This window comes from Equus przewalskii, chromosome 8 (genome assembly GCF_037783145.1).
Source record: "Equus przewalskii isolate Varuska chromosome 8, EquPr2, whole genome shotgun sequence".
NCBI classification, from domain to species: domain Eukaryota; kingdom Metazoa; phylum Chordata; class Mammalia; order Perissodactyla; family Equidae; genus Equus; species Equus przewalskii.
In genome coordinates this window covers 31,832,404-31,851,712 of record NC_091838.1, presented here as the reverse complement: position 1 = coordinate 31,851,712, position 19,309 = coordinate 31,832,404, and the positions used below count along the sequence as shown (strand labels likewise).

Below are 19,309 nucleotides of genomic sequence, written 5' to 3'. Positions count from 1 at the left end.
GTACCGAGCCCACTGACCAGCACACAATACTGGTTTATGCACATCTGGAGAACTGAACTAAAAAAGGTAAAAAGAATATTAAAATCACTGAGAATGTGAAGCTGTTTTAGAGATTTTGGTCAACTGAGGCAAGTCTAGTCCTCTGTGTCTGTAATCATAACAACTTTAGATCATAGAATAATAGTAATGATATTAATAGCCCAATCTAATTAGACATTTCTATATGCCAGACACTGTTGAAGCACCTTATCTGTATTGACTTATTCAATTCTCCTGGCAAGTACGTCCATGAAGTAGATTCTATTATTATCCCAATTTTATAAGCAAAAAGTCTGAGGTACAAAGATATTTAGTCACTTGGCCAAGGTCACCCAGATAGTGATGAAGTGAGGAATCACAATAAGATTATAAATGGCTGTATGACTCCCCAAATAGGCTGTTCGGGGATAAGCAGGGAACAGAGTGATACTTGATTACAGCAGTAGTTTTGTGTGTGTGTGTGTGACGAAGATTGGCCTTGAGCTAAAATCTGTTGCCAATCTTTCTCTTTTTGCCTGAGGAAGGTTGTCCCTGAGCTAATATCTGTGCCAATCTTCCTCTATCTTGTATGTGGGACACTACCACAGCATGGCTCGATGAGTGGTGTGTAGGTTTGCACCTGGCATCTGAACCCGCGAACGCCAGGCCGCTGAAGCAGAGCATGTGAACTTAAGCACTGTGCCACCAGGCCGGCCCCAATTATGGCATTTTGAGGTGTTCCTTTTTGATCAAGACCTGTAAAAACTGGGTATACACTTTATTTGACTACAAAGACAGCAATCATGTTCTCTTTAACGTGTTCAGTTGTTGCAGAGCATCCTGGGTGCCTCCATCAGGACAATTAGAGTTTATGGAACTGGAAGACTTCATTAATCTAAAGACCTTCTGATTCAAATTACAATAAACCAAAACACTGCATATCCTAAGCAAAATTTTCACTTGTGGGCTTACAGTGTATGACCAGGTGTGTTCAACTTGACAATCATTCTCAGTTCACAGATTGACAGAAACACTGGATCTGATACCGTCTGGTGAATGTTGGCACAACAGGGCCCATTTCCTGACATCTATTGTGGGACCATAAAACTAGATATGTGACATAAATTAATACCATTTAGATTCTACGGGGAACAAGTTTCCTTCTCTTCGAGGCTGAACTGGCAATGACGGCTAGCCCAGAAGGTGGTAGCTGCACATGAACTGCAGAAAGCACGATTTGGCAATCTTATGTACTAACCTTGCTGTGATTTATGGAGACCATAAAAACTAAGTAGAACCAAAGTGAAAACAATTTTGTAATCAAAATAAAATAAATTCTTACTGTGAAAACAAATGTCTTCTTGTGGAGTTAATTGCACTGTCAACCCTCTGTACAGCATCAAGAATGGACGATTCGACAAAGTCATCTCCAGCTTGTCTCCCATGTGTTGCTTTGAAAATCAATTCCATGACTAAAATATCAAACAGACCTTGAAGTTAGGAATGATGTGATTTAAATGGCGTTACAAAAACTTCTACAGCAATAAAAATGTTATAGTGTCCACACGATGCAGTCCATTGCAGAGGAGTAGGTAATTATTCTGAAGCAAAGCTTCCACCAACAATAACAGCATTGTTTGGGGAAATAAAGCACTCCAAAATCAGTAAAGCTGTGTGAAATATTTCCTTCTTACTACACTGATTCAAATGGGATTCAAGTGTGCTAACAATTTGTCATCTTGGGGAAGGTAGAAACGTCTATCTCTTCAGCCACCTTGCTTTAATGTTAAACATTAAAACAAAGTAAATATTGTCACATCCCTATGGAGATATCTTAAAGCAAGAGTTGAACTCTCAGGAAGATTTCAGTGAAAAATAGTTCATACTGTTTCTATAGCTCTTCGGTGTGTCAGAATTTTGTCTAGTTGAATATTATAGACAAAGGAAGCTTTTCACTTAAAGTGGAGTTCATAATTGTCAACATATTAAATCTTCTCCAGATGATGGTTTAAGAAGTTTAACCTTAAGGGAAGAAATACTAAACAAAAATGATCATGGATTAATATTTAAAATTCATATAAGAAAAATAATCAAGCATATCCATATTATTTAGTTCAAAAGTATAATAAAAATGTATGTGACATGGGAAAAATAACTTTTTAGTACTGTTAAATATTGAAAGCAAGAGTAAGTATAGTTTCAAAAACTGAATTTGAAAATAATATCATTAAAGAGAAATGAGAGATGAAAACAAATAAAAATAGGAAGAGGTATGTTTTACATATTATCAATTATATACTATATTAATACATTTATATATTGTATTAAGTAATACAGCATAGTATTAAAATATTACATATACATATATCTACATATATATATTTATGTTTATATATTTTTGCAATAGATAGGTCCAAATACCATTCCACATCTGAGTGTTATAAGAAAATTCCTTTATATTATGACCATATATACATACTAGGTTGTTTTATTGTCCTAAAAAGGCCACTAACATAAACAATTTCAAGAAAAAAATACCAATAGTATAGATATTGTAAGAAAAACAGTGAGATCAATGACTCTGATAAAACCTTCTTAGTAAACTGGATTATGTGCAGTAATTATAAGTGGTAGGCTACACAGGCAATTTAACTCAATCTTTATCCTGACCAGAATATTGAAGCTCCAGAAGGTCAGTGTTACCTTTTCTAGTATAAGAAACATTTTGAATTGACCATATATTAGCTAAAGATAATTGAAAGAAAAAAAGACAAATTGATTGATTTGATTACATGAGACTAACAGTTTCTGTCCAGGGAAGAACATGAACAAAAAAGGTAAAAAGGTCATAGGTAAATGACATAGTGGGTAACAACATCTGCAATTTCTAAATTCTGACACAGAATTAATATTCTGTTTCATACAAGAAATTCTTACAATGCATTAAGAAAAGCTGTGTATGAGCAAGTTATAAGAGAGGACACCTGAAAGTTAATAAGTGTGTAGCAGATATTCAAAATCACTTATAACCTCAGAAATAAAATTTTAAGTATCAATAAACTACCGTTTTCTGCTTATTCTGGCAAAAATAAAAAAAGCTGGCTAGTGCTAAGTTTTGGCAGGGGTTTTAAGTGGACATAGGCAGGCTGGTGAGAATGCAGAATTGGTGCTTCTATTTCCGACATTTTGTTTAGTGACTTTTTGGAGTTCTGTTTTTACTTTGTAAAATTACGTATTTGCACACTCTCTCACCCAGCAATCTCATTCCGACATATATATCCAGAGAAATTCTTATACGAATCCATAAGGGGTATAAATGAGAATGTTCATTGAAATTTTGTGTAGAAGGAGTTGGAGAAAATTGTTAGTGCAGCAGTGAAAGTGTGGATGAGAAAAATGTGGTGGATGTACAATATGGAATATCATGCAGCACTTAGAATTGATGAACACTCACGTGGAGGGATGCTAAAATGACTGCTTAACGTAACAATTAGAAAACTAAAAAAGATTGCCATAAAATGATTATGTTAAAAAAAAAAAGTGAGAATGAGCCACTTAATTCGTTACTTTTACTTGGAAATAAAGCAACTGAGATCAATCAAATCAACCTGTGCTGGCATGTAGACTGACTTGATAATTTAATCAAGATGTTAGCCTTTTCTCTATCACTTCTCTTTTACTCCTTTACTTGTGAACCTTGAGTGTAGAAAGCGCCGTGAATCAGTTGCTCTTGTTCATGACAATCACTGTCAGTAGACTACTTGCACCTGTGTGCATAACATACTATCACAGGTCTACTTGGATTTGAATGGAAGAAAAGTTGTGCACTAGGATCGAGTTATCACACTGCACACAGTGGATTTGAGATGCCATAACTCAAAAGGCTGTTCACTGTGGCAGACAGAACTTGGGAAGTGATATTTAAATTTCAGGAAAGCATCATTTAACATGTTAATCTGAATTTAATTTGTTTGATAATTTTGCTTTGATTCTATTTATAAAAGAGGTTTGCTGTATATTTGCATAAATTTATAAGCATGAGGAATTTGACAACATCTCTTCATCTTTTGACTCATTCATAAAATAGAATTAATGAGACTTGCTCAGCTTATGGTTCAGGCTTGATGCAGTTATTAAACGTGATTATCATATAAAAAAGGCATGCAAAGTTCTTTGAAAACTGTATGTCACAATGCAAATATGAGGTGACTTTCAATGATTCTTGTGTTTTAAACCAATAGGTAATCTATATCCTCACATAATTATCAGTTGATACTGTGTTGTCCTGTCATTTCCTTCAACTTGACTTGCTATTTCTCTGTATTAATAAGAAACCAACAAGAGTGTAAGCATGAAAACGAGCAGAAAGTAAGAAGAAAGGTAGCATAATATGTAAATATTCTTTGAAATAATTAAATTCTAAAGTGCACAAATAGAAAACAATAAAAGTTGTCTCTTCACAGATTCTTAAAGGAACATTAAATATGTAATATGTTCGCACAGAAAATATTCTTAGTAACATTAATTCTCACTTTTGTCATTTTACTTAGGAATTTTTTTAAGTTTCATAGTTTTAGGGTAAAATAAAATAACCTTTTTATTATTCATTTAGTTTCAGTATTGTTTGGTTTGGTACAAATGGCAAAACTATTTCCATAAATTTCTTCAGAACAGCACTGCATTATGCAAAGCAAATTCAGTCTATTAGGGCACATTAGAATCAAAAAATACTATTAATATCTTATTTGTCTCAAAAAACACCTCAATTAATGACATAAGGGATAGAATGATCAGAAAATTCTGACATATTCTCCATCTTTTTATGCAAAATTTTGCAGAGGTGGAGAGAGAGCTAGAACATTTTCCTATAAGTCTTGGGGTTAACAAAGAGAAAAAAAAGCCTCAGTAGGGTTACAAAATAAACACGTTTCAAGTCATCTGATGAGCAACTACTTTTAATCCGGCACATGTATGTATGAGGCTCTGTCACCACCACTGAGGATAAAGTCAAAGGTAAACTGGAGGGAAAGGGGAGCTCAGGCCAAATGGCGTGTCAGGTCAACTGTGCTGTGCCCACCATATCAAAGGCCCGGCTCTGGATGACTGCGGATGGAACCGCAGCTGTGCTCCTGCTCTCTCTCACCACAAAATACCTAGACCTCAGTGAAAGCCCAGTTTCTTTCACAATTGCCGATAGAGTTTTGGAGTACTCTTTATCCCCCCTCCCCTGAGAGAAAAGGAGCCAGATAACGCGACTATCATAACTAAATAGGCCTTATCACATTAAATCTCCCCCTCAGAAGAATGACACTGACTACCCCTGACACTTGTGAGGGCTGTCCTAGGAAATCAGATCCTTCTACAGCATACAAATTGACATTAATGACTGTCTTTGTCATATAATTTTCTTTGAACAGCAACAACTCTGCCTTACTCATCATTTGCATCATTAAACATGTAAATGGGCTCACAGTCTTGCAGGCTCCACTGTTTTTCCAGAGACTGAAAAAGGAAAGATACCAACTATTTATTTTTAGGTTGATGTTTGAGATATGCCTTTTATTTTGATTATTTGGTTTTTTAAAAATAATTTCCAAACTATCCAAAAACTACTACACCAAAAATCTGAAAATGTTACTTACTGATCTTAAAATTTAACGCTAAAATTTTTGAGAACACATGGCTTATCTCAGGATAGACGTATGCGTTTGTTATAGATTTCATGTATGAACGGATAAGAAATATGTTCAATACGGACAAAGGTATTATAAATATATGTGCATATATATTAGGTGCATGCAGTTCTTTATAGAAATATTTCACTATTCATTGTATTAGTAAAGTTTAGTCTGGTAAACAAGATTGTCATGTATCTGTTAATTATTATGTAAACAACTTTATACCATACTGAGAGTAAATTAACAAATATAGTAAAATAGCAATTCAAAATAATTCAATTATCAGTTTCATTTCATTGATACATTTGAGCAAATATAATTAATTAAAATGTTTTGATACTTCATAGTTTATTCATTGTGCAACAACTTCAGTGATTTTGAAACAGATGTTTTGTCCAGACAATGACAAATATCTGGATTAAAATGTTAGATAATCAGTAAATCATTCAGATTTTGAAAAATAACTAGATCATACGTGAATTAAATAAGTTATTTGATAGAGAGCACGTGGAACACATGGTAAATGTCCAAGAAATATTAACTATTTTTTATTAGTATTATTAGTATGAGTTTAATACCAGTTACGTACTTAACATAATAGAAAAGGTCTCACTAACGTAAAGTCAACTAATGCAGCCCTAATTCTCATTCAGTTTAGTTCAATAATAATTTGTTGGGTTGAGGATATAGGTGAAATGGAGAATACCACAGGTGGGAAGATAATTTCTAACATTGTTGCAAAAGTCTGAATGACCGAAGGTGACCCTAGAAGAGGATGTCACGGAGAGAAGTGGAGAAGCAGCAACATCTGAGAGGAAAAACTGGTGAGGCGTAGTCGTTGAGGTAAAGGAGGAGAACGGAGGAGAAGAATCAGGAGGGGCACAGGTTTCCCGATTAGACAAATATGGATGATATTAAAGGGCCGCTAGGAGGAAACAGGATCTTTCGGGGAAAATATGGAGTTCCGCTTAGAATACATTCAAGATCAGTTTTTAACATCTGGAATTGGGAGAACTGTGCGTCAACCAAAATGAAAAGTCCAACAAACAATTAGATATTCAACTCAGAATTTCAGGGAAGACAACATGGTTTAGATTTGTTTTTATATAATTTTAAAAAATACGCGCATGTTATTTGTGCTCCAGAATTTTTATTTAATAAATTTTGTGTCACCATTTCATTTGTAGCCTTGTCCACTTATTATTTAAGTGTGTCAATGGTAAGTATTCTATCATGTAGACATGCTGTAAACTGCCTCCTGACTATTATTGCACATTTGTTTCTATCATAGACACAGAAATTCTATGCCAAAAAGGACTCTTGAAAGTGTCCAATTCCACTTTTTTAAGAAATGAGAAAATTAATTCCTGTTATGAGTAAGTAAGTTATACAAAGCGGCTGAGATCTACAAAATGAAGTCTGATGACTTAACCCAGGGTTTTCCCCACCACCTCACACTTCTAATCTTGTCTTGTGGCCTCAGTTAGACTGACTCATTTTCACAAGCAAGAAATGAGCCTTCTACTTCACAGCACTTAACGACGTATCAATATATACACAGGAGGTGTTAAAATAAATTATATTTTGACCAAAATTTGGTTTTTTTAAGTCTAAAGTAAAACGTGGAGCATTCAGATACCACATCTTATCTAGAGAAAGAAGCAAGCAGACATGAACAACATTTGCCAACATAAAATACATTGAGGACATCCTAACAAAAGGATAGGTTCCCAGTAAATACTATATCAGAAGCATAGATTATTTAAATCTATTAAGACCATTAAAAATCTATTAAATCTATGAATATATGAACTTCCTTAAAAAATTACAACTTGCGGAAACTTTCTTTTGCTATTATAAATGCTTTGCTTTGAGCAGTAGTCAGTAAAACGCACATATTTTTATATACGATGCCCAGATTTTGCTTCAATTGTTGTTGTGTGTTTTTTATTATTTTGGATTATTTCCTATTATTACAATCCCCAGTGTAGAATAGAAGCTCAAAAGGCGTGATTCTCTTTGTGTCACTTATTACATAATGAGTGGAGTTACAACATCCCATAATTGCTAAGTGGGGGCAGCAAGATGGGAAAATCCTCCTATAATGCATGCGTTTTTTCTCTTAATTAGGATAACCTGGTGAATGAAAAGCTCTAAGTCATAAAATGTTCTATAGGTGATATTTTATACTGACACATTTTCTCCTATTCTGCTAGTTTGGGTTGTGTAAACATACACATGCACACATATTTCTTGTCTTAAATCTTAAATTTATTTAAAGCTTTTAAATTTACATCCTTGCATTTTTCTTCCTTTTCTAAAAAATATTTCTAATATGATGAAATTTATTTAGTACGAGATGCAAATATAAATTAATTTTCCTTTATATTGATATACAAATGTCTCCAGAGCAAAAAATAATAATACTTTTTCTTGATTGAATAGCTTCTTTTTTTGAATTATTTCATCCCTATAGACTGATGTTCTGTTTTCTGCACAATAGAGCATAATGTTGATAAATACTACTTATCGCTGTTTTAAAATCTGATAAATAGAGTAATTAAGACATTTTAACCAAATGTTTTACTTTTAAAGAGTATATATAAGATGATTAGTTAAATTTCAGCCACCCACAATGAAATTCTTATTGGAGGTTCTCAAATATTGCCACTATGATTATGGTGTTTGTGTGTGTGTGGCAGAGAGAAACAGACAGACAAGACAGGGAAAGAATAGGAGGCAGAGAGAGAATGTTTGTTTGTTTGTTTAGTAGCAAAGTTTTCTAGAACCTCTAGAATGTAAATGATGTTAATTTAAACTTTATAATAACTTTTTTCCAGAAATGCCTCAAGGGGAAATTCATCAAAATACAGGCTCACCTCACTAAACAAGAAAAAGCTCACATAAGCAACCTCAAACGACACCTAACAGAACTAGAAGAAGAAGAACAAACAAAGCCAAGAGTCAGTAGAAGGAGGGAAATAATAAAAATAAGAGCAGAAATAAACGATATTGAAACAAAAAAGACAATAGAAAGGATCAATGAAACAAAGAGTTGGTTCTTCGAAAAAATTAACAAAATCGACAAACCATTAGCCAGACTCACCAAGAAAAGAAGAGAGAAATCGCAAATAAATAAAATTAGGAATGAGAGAGGAGAAATCACAACAGATATCAATGAAATACAAGGGATCATAAGAGAATACTATGAAAAACTATATGCCAACAAATTGAACAACCTGGAAGAAATGGACCAATTCCTAGACTCCTACAATCTCCCCAAACTGAATCAGGAAGAAATGGAGAATCTGAATAGGCCAATCACAAGTAAGGAAATAGAAACGGTAATCAAAAACCTCCCCAAAAATAAGAGTCCAGGACCAGACAGCTTCTCTGGAGAATTCTACCAAACATTCAAAGAAGACTTAATACCTATTCTTCTCAAACTGTTCCAGAAAATTGAGAAAGATGGAGTACTCCCTAACACATTCTATGAAGCCAATATCACTCTGATCCCCAAACCTGACAAGGACAACACAAAGAAGCAGAAATGCCTCAAGGATATTTTCCATAGTTCTCATAAACAGTTGAAGAACAGAATAAGATCTCCACAAACTTATAAAAAGAAACACAACTATCATGGATTCCAAACCAGGAAAAACATGAACTGATAGAGAATAGATGAGTAAGACTAAGATTTTTGTAATGTTAAGAAATCCTACGTTTTAAAAAATTTCTGATCTTACTAGAATAAATATTTGCTGGTCACTAGCTACATTGTTATAATTTCAAGAATAATATTCTTCAGTGAATACGTTTTTACCATACAGTATAGCATATACATGAAAATTGATGTGACATTAATGAAAATATACACTTTATAAAAAATATCAAAAAAAGGTATATTCAAAAGTTTGATATCTCAGAATTTTCAGGTGGAAGAATATGAAACTATTTTATTATATGGTAGGAAAATAGTGACATCTTTAAGGCTATGATTTGATTCAATGAACCTATTTTTAGCCAGGTTTGTATTTATAATGAGAAGAGTTACCCAATTTATAAACCCATGAAAACTGGGAAAACTAAAAGGAGAAAATGAGTCTGCAAAACCCTATTTATGAAATCTTCCCATTTCTAAGGAAACCAAAAAATGGGCAAAGCCCCAAACATCACTCCATATGCTCGTAGCGGGACCCATTTATTTCAACTGCCGATTGTCAACAAGGGAAAAATTCCTAAACTCATCTGCAGAAAGCAACTCGATGTCGGTTCATATGTGCAGGCGTGCTGTGCTGTTTTTGAATGCTTCCCCGCGTGGAGACTATGTCAGTCAATCATCGCAGTCTCTCTCCGTTTCTACAACTACAGCTGAGGTTTCAGCACAGTCTACTTGAGTCTGCCTAAAAGTGGACTTTCACTTTCAATACGAACTGATTAATTGAGAAAAAAGGATTTTACTTTTTATAAAACAATGGCAATCAATTTTTTAAAGTCATTTATAATCCACTAGCAGAAGGCTACAGCTATACAACCAGATTATGGATAAAATGTAAAACAATGACGATTATGTTGGCCAGTTATAAATTCGTCCAAATATTGAAATATTTGTTCTCATAGTGGCAAATCTTACCTAGAAGCTTGATTAACTGACTGATTTTTAACTTTAATGTAGGATTTAAACACACTAGGGCAGAGTGACTAATCCACGTTGAATTCTATTTATCCTTAAAATCTCTTGCTCCACATTTATTTGGCTATGAATACATCTTACATTCTATAATTTTCAATGCCTAAGAAAAGATGATATACATTTGCAAATCCATGCTATTTATGTTCCCTTTCAGCATTGGTATTTTTGCTGTTTAACACCCATTAACATAGTTTACACTTACGAGCTTAGATTTAAAAAGTTAAGATAGCTTTGATTTAACATTAACATGTTTGACTAGAAAGAATGTACAGAAGAACCTGGGTAGTGAGGTGAATCAATTAGGATTGCGAGTAGGAGCCTTTCAAAGACATTCATTTGAGTGTTGCATAAGGAGCTGTAAATGCTTACCAAGGACTGTGAGGAACATGCTGGCCACAACAAGGCCAAATGGATTCTGAGCCACACATTCACATCTTCCCTGGTCAGCTTGCCCCACATCATAGATGGTTAGCATGCCTCCACCATCAACATGGAATTTACCACTCTCAGTAATCTGAACACCTGCCTAGGGAGTGAAGAAGAATGGTCACTGGAATAAAATGTGATTCCTTAAAAAAAATCTCTACATTTTGTTGGATAGAGTTTAATTTGCTCAACAAATGTCTTCTGGGTGCTGATGATGTGTCAAGCACTGTGCGTCTAAAGGAGAGAAGAAGGAAAGAGATAGAGAGAGAGAAAAGTTTCCAGGGAGTGTAGTTTCTCTCCCTCTCTAATCAAAATAAATATGGTACTCAAAAGTTCAATCATGTAATTATTTAATATGATGATTTTAAAATCCTCATTCCAATGGATGAACATATACAATTTATTCATATCCTGCTTAGTTCTAAAAAAGAATTCTGGCAACAACAATACAAATAAAATTTGAAAAGGAGAAAAATGCTCACAAATCCACCACCTAAAAACGTCAAAATATTTTCATATTTCTGATTTCCCTTCTATTTCTTCTTTATATGTACCCATAGGTTTTGTATACCTGCAAAGTTTTTATATATATCCATGTTTCTCAATTAAAATTATACCTTAAGAAGATAAAAATAACTACATTTTATATGAAATATTATTAAAGAGCATTCATTTATAATTAATACGGATTTATGTACTTTTCATTATTATGCTGTTAATTTTGAAACGTAAAAGAAATTGACTTTAAGAAATTGCAGTTGGAGTGGAGTAGGGTGGAGATGCCTCTATCATGCCCCTCCCCAAGAGATTCACAGGAAACTGAGGATGGGAGATATTATTTCAAAAGAATTCATACTCCAGTGATGGCCAACAGGTCAGAACGTAACCTTAAAGGTTTAGAGTGAAAACATGTTTCATATGTCTTCAGATTCTCATAGCTGTCTTTGGCCAGTGCTAGAAAAAAAGACCAAGGTGATGGGTAGCTGGTAACTCAAGGTAGGGGATGAGAGGAAGAAGAGAGACCTACCAGATGGAAGGACAGACTGAAAGAGACCAGATATATAGAAGGGGCCTGAGGTGACCAGGTCACAGTAGTAGGGCCCAGACAGTCTTTCCTTCAAGACAGCTCTCTCTACTTCCTCTTGCTGGAGCACTGCTGCATCTTCGTTTCCAAAGTTGGTCCCTTTTCTTCTCTTTTCCTTACTTACTGCCAGAACTCTAAGGTTAAACCTACAGTTCTACAACTTTTGCTTAGAGTCTCTGAGCAGATAGCTTTCCAATAAATTCCTAATCTGCTTATTTTAGGTAGTTTCTGTTGCTTGTAGCAAAAGTATCCTAACTCACACGCTTTCAAACTTGTGAATTGAAGACGATTGTTACAAAGATTAAATGTGATGATGTATGTGAAATGTTTGGCATGTAGTCAGCCCTCAAACAATTGTTTGTGATTAGAAGCTGCCTTTTAGAAATTAGATGTCGTGATATTTTGCTGATAGGATTATATGATAAAGCATTTAGCAGAACATCAAATAAGGCGTTAGACACTGACCAAAATGAACATTTTTCACGCTTCGTATTTTAGCATGAAAATACTTGAGTTATATAATATGAAATTAAAAAGGAATTATAGAAAATATTCAGACTATTTGAGAGAACACGTGCCTAAAATTTCAAGTCTGAGACCACTAAACTTACTCTTTATAGAGAACTGCATGTGATCCTTAGCTACAACACAAAAGAAGTGAGCCACAAAAATATCATATTACCATATGGCAACAACAAAATAAGCCAAGTGGCTTTGGAAAACAGTTTTGTAACCTTTCACAAATTTTACATTTTGTCAAAATTTTCCACAAAAACTGCCATTCAAGTGTAAGTAGTTTCATTTACTTTTAAGAATACTAGACTCCGAGACCAATCATTTCATTGGGATGGAAAACTTAAAATGGAAGAAGCAATTATGTTGAAAGAATACGACTTAAAGAACCAAAGGAAGTATGTTAAGATATATAAATAAAGAGCTATTATTTCTTTAGAGTCATTCAAGTTTTGAACCCACAAAGGGACTTGTTTTTATGTCATTTAGTTTTATCAACCAAGTTTTTCATTTCCCTTCTTGTTTCAGCTAATGACCTACTTTTAATCCACTTCTGAGTTATTAATTCAAAACTCTTGCCTGCTAGCCACTAAAACTCTTAATTTATACATGACAAAAGCAATTTTTCCTTGGAGGAATTTCGTTATGCTTATAAAGCTTTCATCACTAAGCAAATGAGAAAGGATAGAATTTACCAAAGTCCTGAGCCAAAATCAGATACAGTCACTTAGAAAAAATGGAAGAAGAAGCAGGAAATAAACCTGTTTCATGTAAAAAGTATTACTTGCTAGCAAAAATCACAGGAGCAATAAGTCAATATGAGAATCATTACCTGTTTCAGTGGGTCAATACATCTGTCAGTGTTTTTAATGTTGCTGTGCTTTTAGTTGAGGTCTTACCTTATTCCAAATAATTATGGGCTGTGATTCTCCCTGAGCATGACATGCAATATTTACATTCTTTCCAACCTCTGCACTTGTATCCTCAGGTACTTGAATAAACACTGGAAGAACTGTGGAAACAAACCAAAATAATGGCATGTCAATATCATTGTTTAATGTCAATATGTGCCAGCCAGTCAGATAGTATACATCTGGATACTATATTGGTTAGCCACATTAAAAAAACAATTACTTGGACATCTGAGAGAATGATAAACATCGAACCCAGAGTAGTGGCCATTAGGGTAGAGGTGAGTGGAAGAAAAACGGAAGAGAAATGCACACAGTCTTTAACCATATTTGTAATAATTTTTTCTTGAGCTTAACAGTGGACACAACATTTTCCTTATTCTTTCTCAACATCTTTTTGTAGTCTGGAAATAAAGGTATATGGTAACATCAAAAATTTATTGCTAGGTAAGATAAAAAGACTTAATCTTACTTTATTTCCTCAAAAGACACAAACTACCATGACTCACTTAATATGAAATGGGTACTTAGAATAGCCCTAACTATTAAGGAAATTGAATTCATAATTTTTTAAACTCCTAAAAAATAAATCTTTGGGAAAGAACTAGAATTTCTTTACTGGAGAAATCTGCCCAACAATTTCAGAAGAATTAACATCAATCCTATACAACCTCGTCTGGGAAATAAAAGAGGAGGGCATGTTCCTTGACTCTTGAGGAGGCTTACCCTAATATCAAAACCAGATAAAGACAATACCAAAAGAAAACAAAAGAAAAAAACTACAGACCAGTGCTTCTCATGAATATAAACACAAAAGTTATGAACAAAGCACCAGCAAATGAATGCTTCAATATAAAAAGATTTATAGACCATGACCACGTAGAGTTTATTCCAGGGATGCAAATCTAGTGCAAGATTTGAAAATTGATCAACGAAATCCACTGTAGTAACAGCTAAAGAAGAAAAGTCACATGATAATATCAATTAATGCAAAAAAGTGTTTGACTAGATTCAATAGTCATTTATGATTAAATAAAAACTCTCAGAAAAATAGAAATAGAAGAGAACTTGCACAACTTGAAAATGAGCATAGAGAAAAAAACCTATAATAAACGTTGCGCTTAATGATGAAAGAGTGAATGGTTTCCCTCTCAGCGAACAAGGCAAGGATGACTGCTCTCATCACTCTTATTCAATACAGCTCTAGATGATCTAGCCAGCACCATATGGTAGGAGAAGGACATAGAAGGTATACAAATTGGGAAAATAAATACATAAAACTGTCCTCTTTGCAGATGATATGATTGTCCATGTAGAAAATTCTAAGAAATCTGACAAAATACTTCAAAGTGAGCTCAATAAGATGGCAGGATAAAAGACGAATGTAAAAAAAAAATCAACTGCATTTGTATATTCAAGCAATGAACATATGGACATAGAAATTTTAAAAACAATACCATTTACAAGTGTTCAAAAACATTAAAATGCTTCAGTCTAAATCTAACAAAATGGGGCCGGCCCGCTGGTGCAGCGGTTAAATTCACACCTTCAACTTCAGCGGCCTGGGGTTCACAGGTTCAGATCCTGAGTGCGGACACGGCATCGCTTGGCAAGCCATGCTGTGGTAGGCATCCCACATATAAAGTAGAGGAAGATGGGCACGGATGATAGCTCAGGGCCAGTCTCCCTCAGCAATAAAAAAGAGGAGGATTGGTAGCAGATGTTAGCTCTGGGCTAATCTTCCTCAAAACAAAACAAAACAAAATAAATCTAAGAAAACGTATACAGCATGTGTATGCTGAAAATTACAAAATTCTGAGGTAAGAAATCAAATAAAATCTAAATAGATCAAGAGATATCAAATTCATGGATTGGAAGTCTCAAGTTAGTGAAAATGTCATTTCTCCGCAAATTGGTATTAGGTTTAATGCTATTCCTATCAAATCCTAGCAAGATTTATTCTTTGAAGATATAGACAAATTATTCTAAATTTTATATGGAAATATAAAGAAACTAGAATCACTAAAGAATTTTGACAAAGAAAAATAAAGTGAGAGTAATCAACCTACCAGATTTTAAGGCTGATTCTGTAGCTGCAGTAATCTGGATTGTGTGGTATTGGTACATGGCAGACACGGACACACCCATCAATGCAATGGAGTAAAGAACCCAGTAATGGAACCATACAAATATGCCCAAATGATTTTGACATAGGTGCAAAAACAATTCTATTGAGACCTTTCAACAAATGGTGCTGGAGTGATTAGGCAAAAAAAAAAAAAAAAAAAAAAAAAACCCACAAAAGAATGAACTGCAACCCAGTCTCACAAGTTATACAAAAATTCAGTCATAAAGGACAACAAACATAAATATAAAATGTAAAACTATGAAAATTTTAGGAAAAACCTCAGAAAAAATCTTTGGAATCTAGGGCCAAGCAAAGAGTTCTTAGACTTTGCATCAAAAGCACAATCCATCACAGAAAAAAAGTGATAAACTGGATTTCATCAAAATTAAAAATTTTGCTGTTGTGAAAGACCATGTCGAGAGGATGAAAAGACAAGTTACAGACTAAGAGAAAATATTTGCAAACCACATACACAACAAAGGGTTTGTGTCTAAAATATATAAAGAACCCGCAAAATTCAACAGTACAAGAGCAAATAATTCACATAGAAAAGGGGCAAGGCAGGACATTGCACTGAAGGGACTATACAGATGAGAAATAAGCATATGAAAAGATGCTCAACATCATTAGTCTTTAGGAAAATACAAATTAAAACCACTGTAAGATGTCACTATCCCCCTTTCCGAATAGCTAAAATAAAAAATAGTGACAACACAAATTGCTGGCGAGGGTGAAAGAAATTAGATCACTCATACATTGCTTGTGGGAATGTAAAATGGTGAAGGTACTCTGGAAAACAATGTAGAAATTTTCTTAAAAATTTAAACATGCAACTACCACACAACCCAGCAATTCCACTCTTGGGCACTCTTCCCAAAGAAAAAAATAACTTAAATTCATCCAAAAGCCTGTACATGAATGTGTACAGTAGCTTTACTAGTAATAACCAGAAAATACAACCCAGATACCTTCAATGAATGAATGATTAAACAAATTGTTGTACATTCACACCATGGCTTACTACTCAGGGATAAAAAGAATGGTTGGTAAATAATTTAGTGATCAAAAGAGGTACTGATACACACAAAATCTGGATGAATCTCCAGATAATTATACTGAGTGAAAAAACCAACCCCAAAAGGTTACATGCTGTGTGATTCTATTTATATAACATTCTTGAAATGACAAAATTATAGAAATAGAGAACAGATTAGTAGCTGCCAGGGTTTTAGTTGGTAGTGAGTCTGGAATGGACAAGAATGGGAGAGAAGCAAGCATAGCTTAAAAAAGGACAGCATGAGGAATCCTTGTAGTTATGAGAATGTTCTGGATCTTGACATTTCAATATTCTGGTTGTGGTATTGTACTAGTTTTGAAAGAAGGGAAATTGGATAAAGGATATACTGGATCTCTCTGTGTTAGCTCTTACAACTGAGTGTGAATGTACTATTATCTCAAAATAAAAAGTTTAATTAAAATGTCAACTATGTGGACACATAAGGAGATCATAAACAGCAAACCCAGGTTAGTAACACATAGGTTGGAGTTGAGAGCAGATAGAAAAGAAAAGAGACATAAACAATTTTTAAGGATATTTGTAATGTTTATTTCTTCATTTGAGTAGTGGGTATAAGGGCTTTCATCACATCTCTTGATATCTTTTTGTATGACTGAAATAAAAATATATGACAACATGAAAAATGTATTACTAAGATAAAAAGATGCTGTTCTTAAAGTGAGAATTTTATCTTGTTTTATTAAAATCTTACATTATATGCTAAGCTAACACATGTATTTGGCTTGCTGAAAGCATGACTTTAGAGATTCCTGACAACAGCTAGATTCACGTCAATGACAACGGACATCTCATGGGGACCAATGATCTAATAGTCAGAGACCCTCCTGATTCAACCAAGAGATTTCTAACATCTAACCTTTCATGTCATGGCCACAGTTATCTGATTTACTGTATCTCCATCCACTTTCACCTTGTGTCACAACAGCTACTCGTTACTATAGGTTGCACCATCACTTAAAATTTTTTGGAAATATTTAATACCACACTCTAAAGCAAAACCTCCTCTGTCTATTACTCTTTCATCTCCTCATTTTGACTTCGTCTAGACTCCTGGGAACCTTCTTCTTCTTGTCTGTTGACCAACACGCTCCTAGTTTCATTCTCTTCCCTTTTTAGCCAAGATTATCACCTCTACAACTTTCCTTCCAAAACTCCCAACTCCTTTACTCCATTGTCCTTCTGCCCAACATACCTCACCCCTCCCTGCAAAATATCTGGCATGGTCATATGTTCTGGTTTGTCACTTCAGGTCCTATTTAACAATAATTTTTTTAAATTAAGCCTTTACTATCCTTTTCAAGTCACTTACTTCATCTTTTGGCACACCCTTCTCCTACAAAATATCGGCATCTTCTACTTCACAGAAAAAATAAAAGCCATCAGACTATAAATTCCTCAAGTTCCTATACCCCTTCTCTTTTCTAGAGGTACCTATCCATCCATTCTTAGCTCCCCTCCTCTCCTCATCTAAACTAAAGAAATACCTCTTCTCTTATCTTAAAGGCAAATTGCTTCATGGGATTTGAAATTCTGTCCCATCTTGCTACCTGAGTGATCTTGAACCATCCATTACTCACTCTCTCTTCCATCTTTCTGACTTCTCCTTCCCTCCAGAAAATACTTTAGAAAAACAGACTTTTCCGCTTATTGGCCCATGGCCCTGCCCCATCTTGACTGCCAGGTTCTTACTGCTTCTCTTCATGAAGAAACTTCTTGCAAAACAAATAGTCTCTGCTCATCACCTCCTAACTCCTTTACTCCTTAGCCTACTTCCATTAAGGCTTTGGTTCACTTGATTGTATGAAAAGTGTTTTTGTCTAGGTCTTTACATTCAGAATCTTAAAAAGAGAAAAAAAGAATCTAGTCTTTATTGAAAGCACATTTTGGTGGCTTTTGACACATTTGATCACTCTTTCCTTCTGGAGATAGGTTTTTTCCTGGCTGTTGAGACTCTTGTCTCCTCTGGGTTTGTGTGTCATACTGGGCATTCCTTTATGATACCATTCAGAGCTTTTCTATCCCCCTACACTCTAAGGAAGTCCCATCCTTGGCCTTCTCACCTTCTCATTCAACATATCACCTTAGCTGTAAATGACTTCATTCACAACCATGGTCTGTACAACTTAGCTCCATGCTCATAAACCAACCATCTCCTAGATATCTACATTCAATCTCAACAAGGAAAAATACAATTTTATTATTTATGTATAATAGGCTTTCCTCATACAGAATTCAAAAACATTTACAAATAGACTATCAGAAATTATAAGAGTTTAGCAAAATCACAGGATAAGACATCAATAAGTTAAAATTATTTTCCTTTCTACAGGACAAATTTAACTTTTTCCCAGATTATCCTCATTATCTTTCCCCATTTGCTATTTTATTTGTCTTTTTTTGGTATTGAACTAGGGAATTCTTCAGATAGTACAGATAACAAAAAAAAATTTGTCAGTTATATGTGTTGCAATATTGTCTGTTTCTGACTTGTTTTAAATGAATAAAAGATATAAATTTTAACACAGACTATTAATCTTTTATAGGCTAGTGGTTTTTATATCTTGCTTTAAAAATTCTTTTGTATTACTATCACAAAATTTGTTTTCAGAAATATTTAAATATTTTCTTTTTAACAATAAAGTCATTTCTTAATCTGGAATTGATTTGGGGGTATAGAGTAAAGTAAGAATGAAATTTCATGTTTTCTCTGTGGATAATGAGTAGCCCATCACTATTGAGATCGACTTTCTGTTGTAATGAGTAATGCCACCACTGTAATA

The 19,309-nt window shown here is 34.2% G+C and overlaps 1 protein-coding gene across 1 annotated transcript in view; it reads right to left on the bottom strand.

Moving 5' to 3' along the window:
• LOC103540581 (probable oxidoreductase PXDNL) overlaps positions 1-13,452 on the bottom strand; it is a 46,579-nt gene extending 33,127 nt beyond the window's left edge. The window contains 3 exon segments of the mRNA XM_070630937.1: positions 1,361-1,490; positions 10,759-10,915; positions 13,312-13,452. Of these exon segments, the coding sequence (XP_070487038.1) occupies positions 1,361-1,490; positions 10,759-10,915; positions 13,312-13,452 (428 nt within the window).
• Between the last annotated feature and the right edge of the window lie 5,857 nt (positions 13,453-19,309).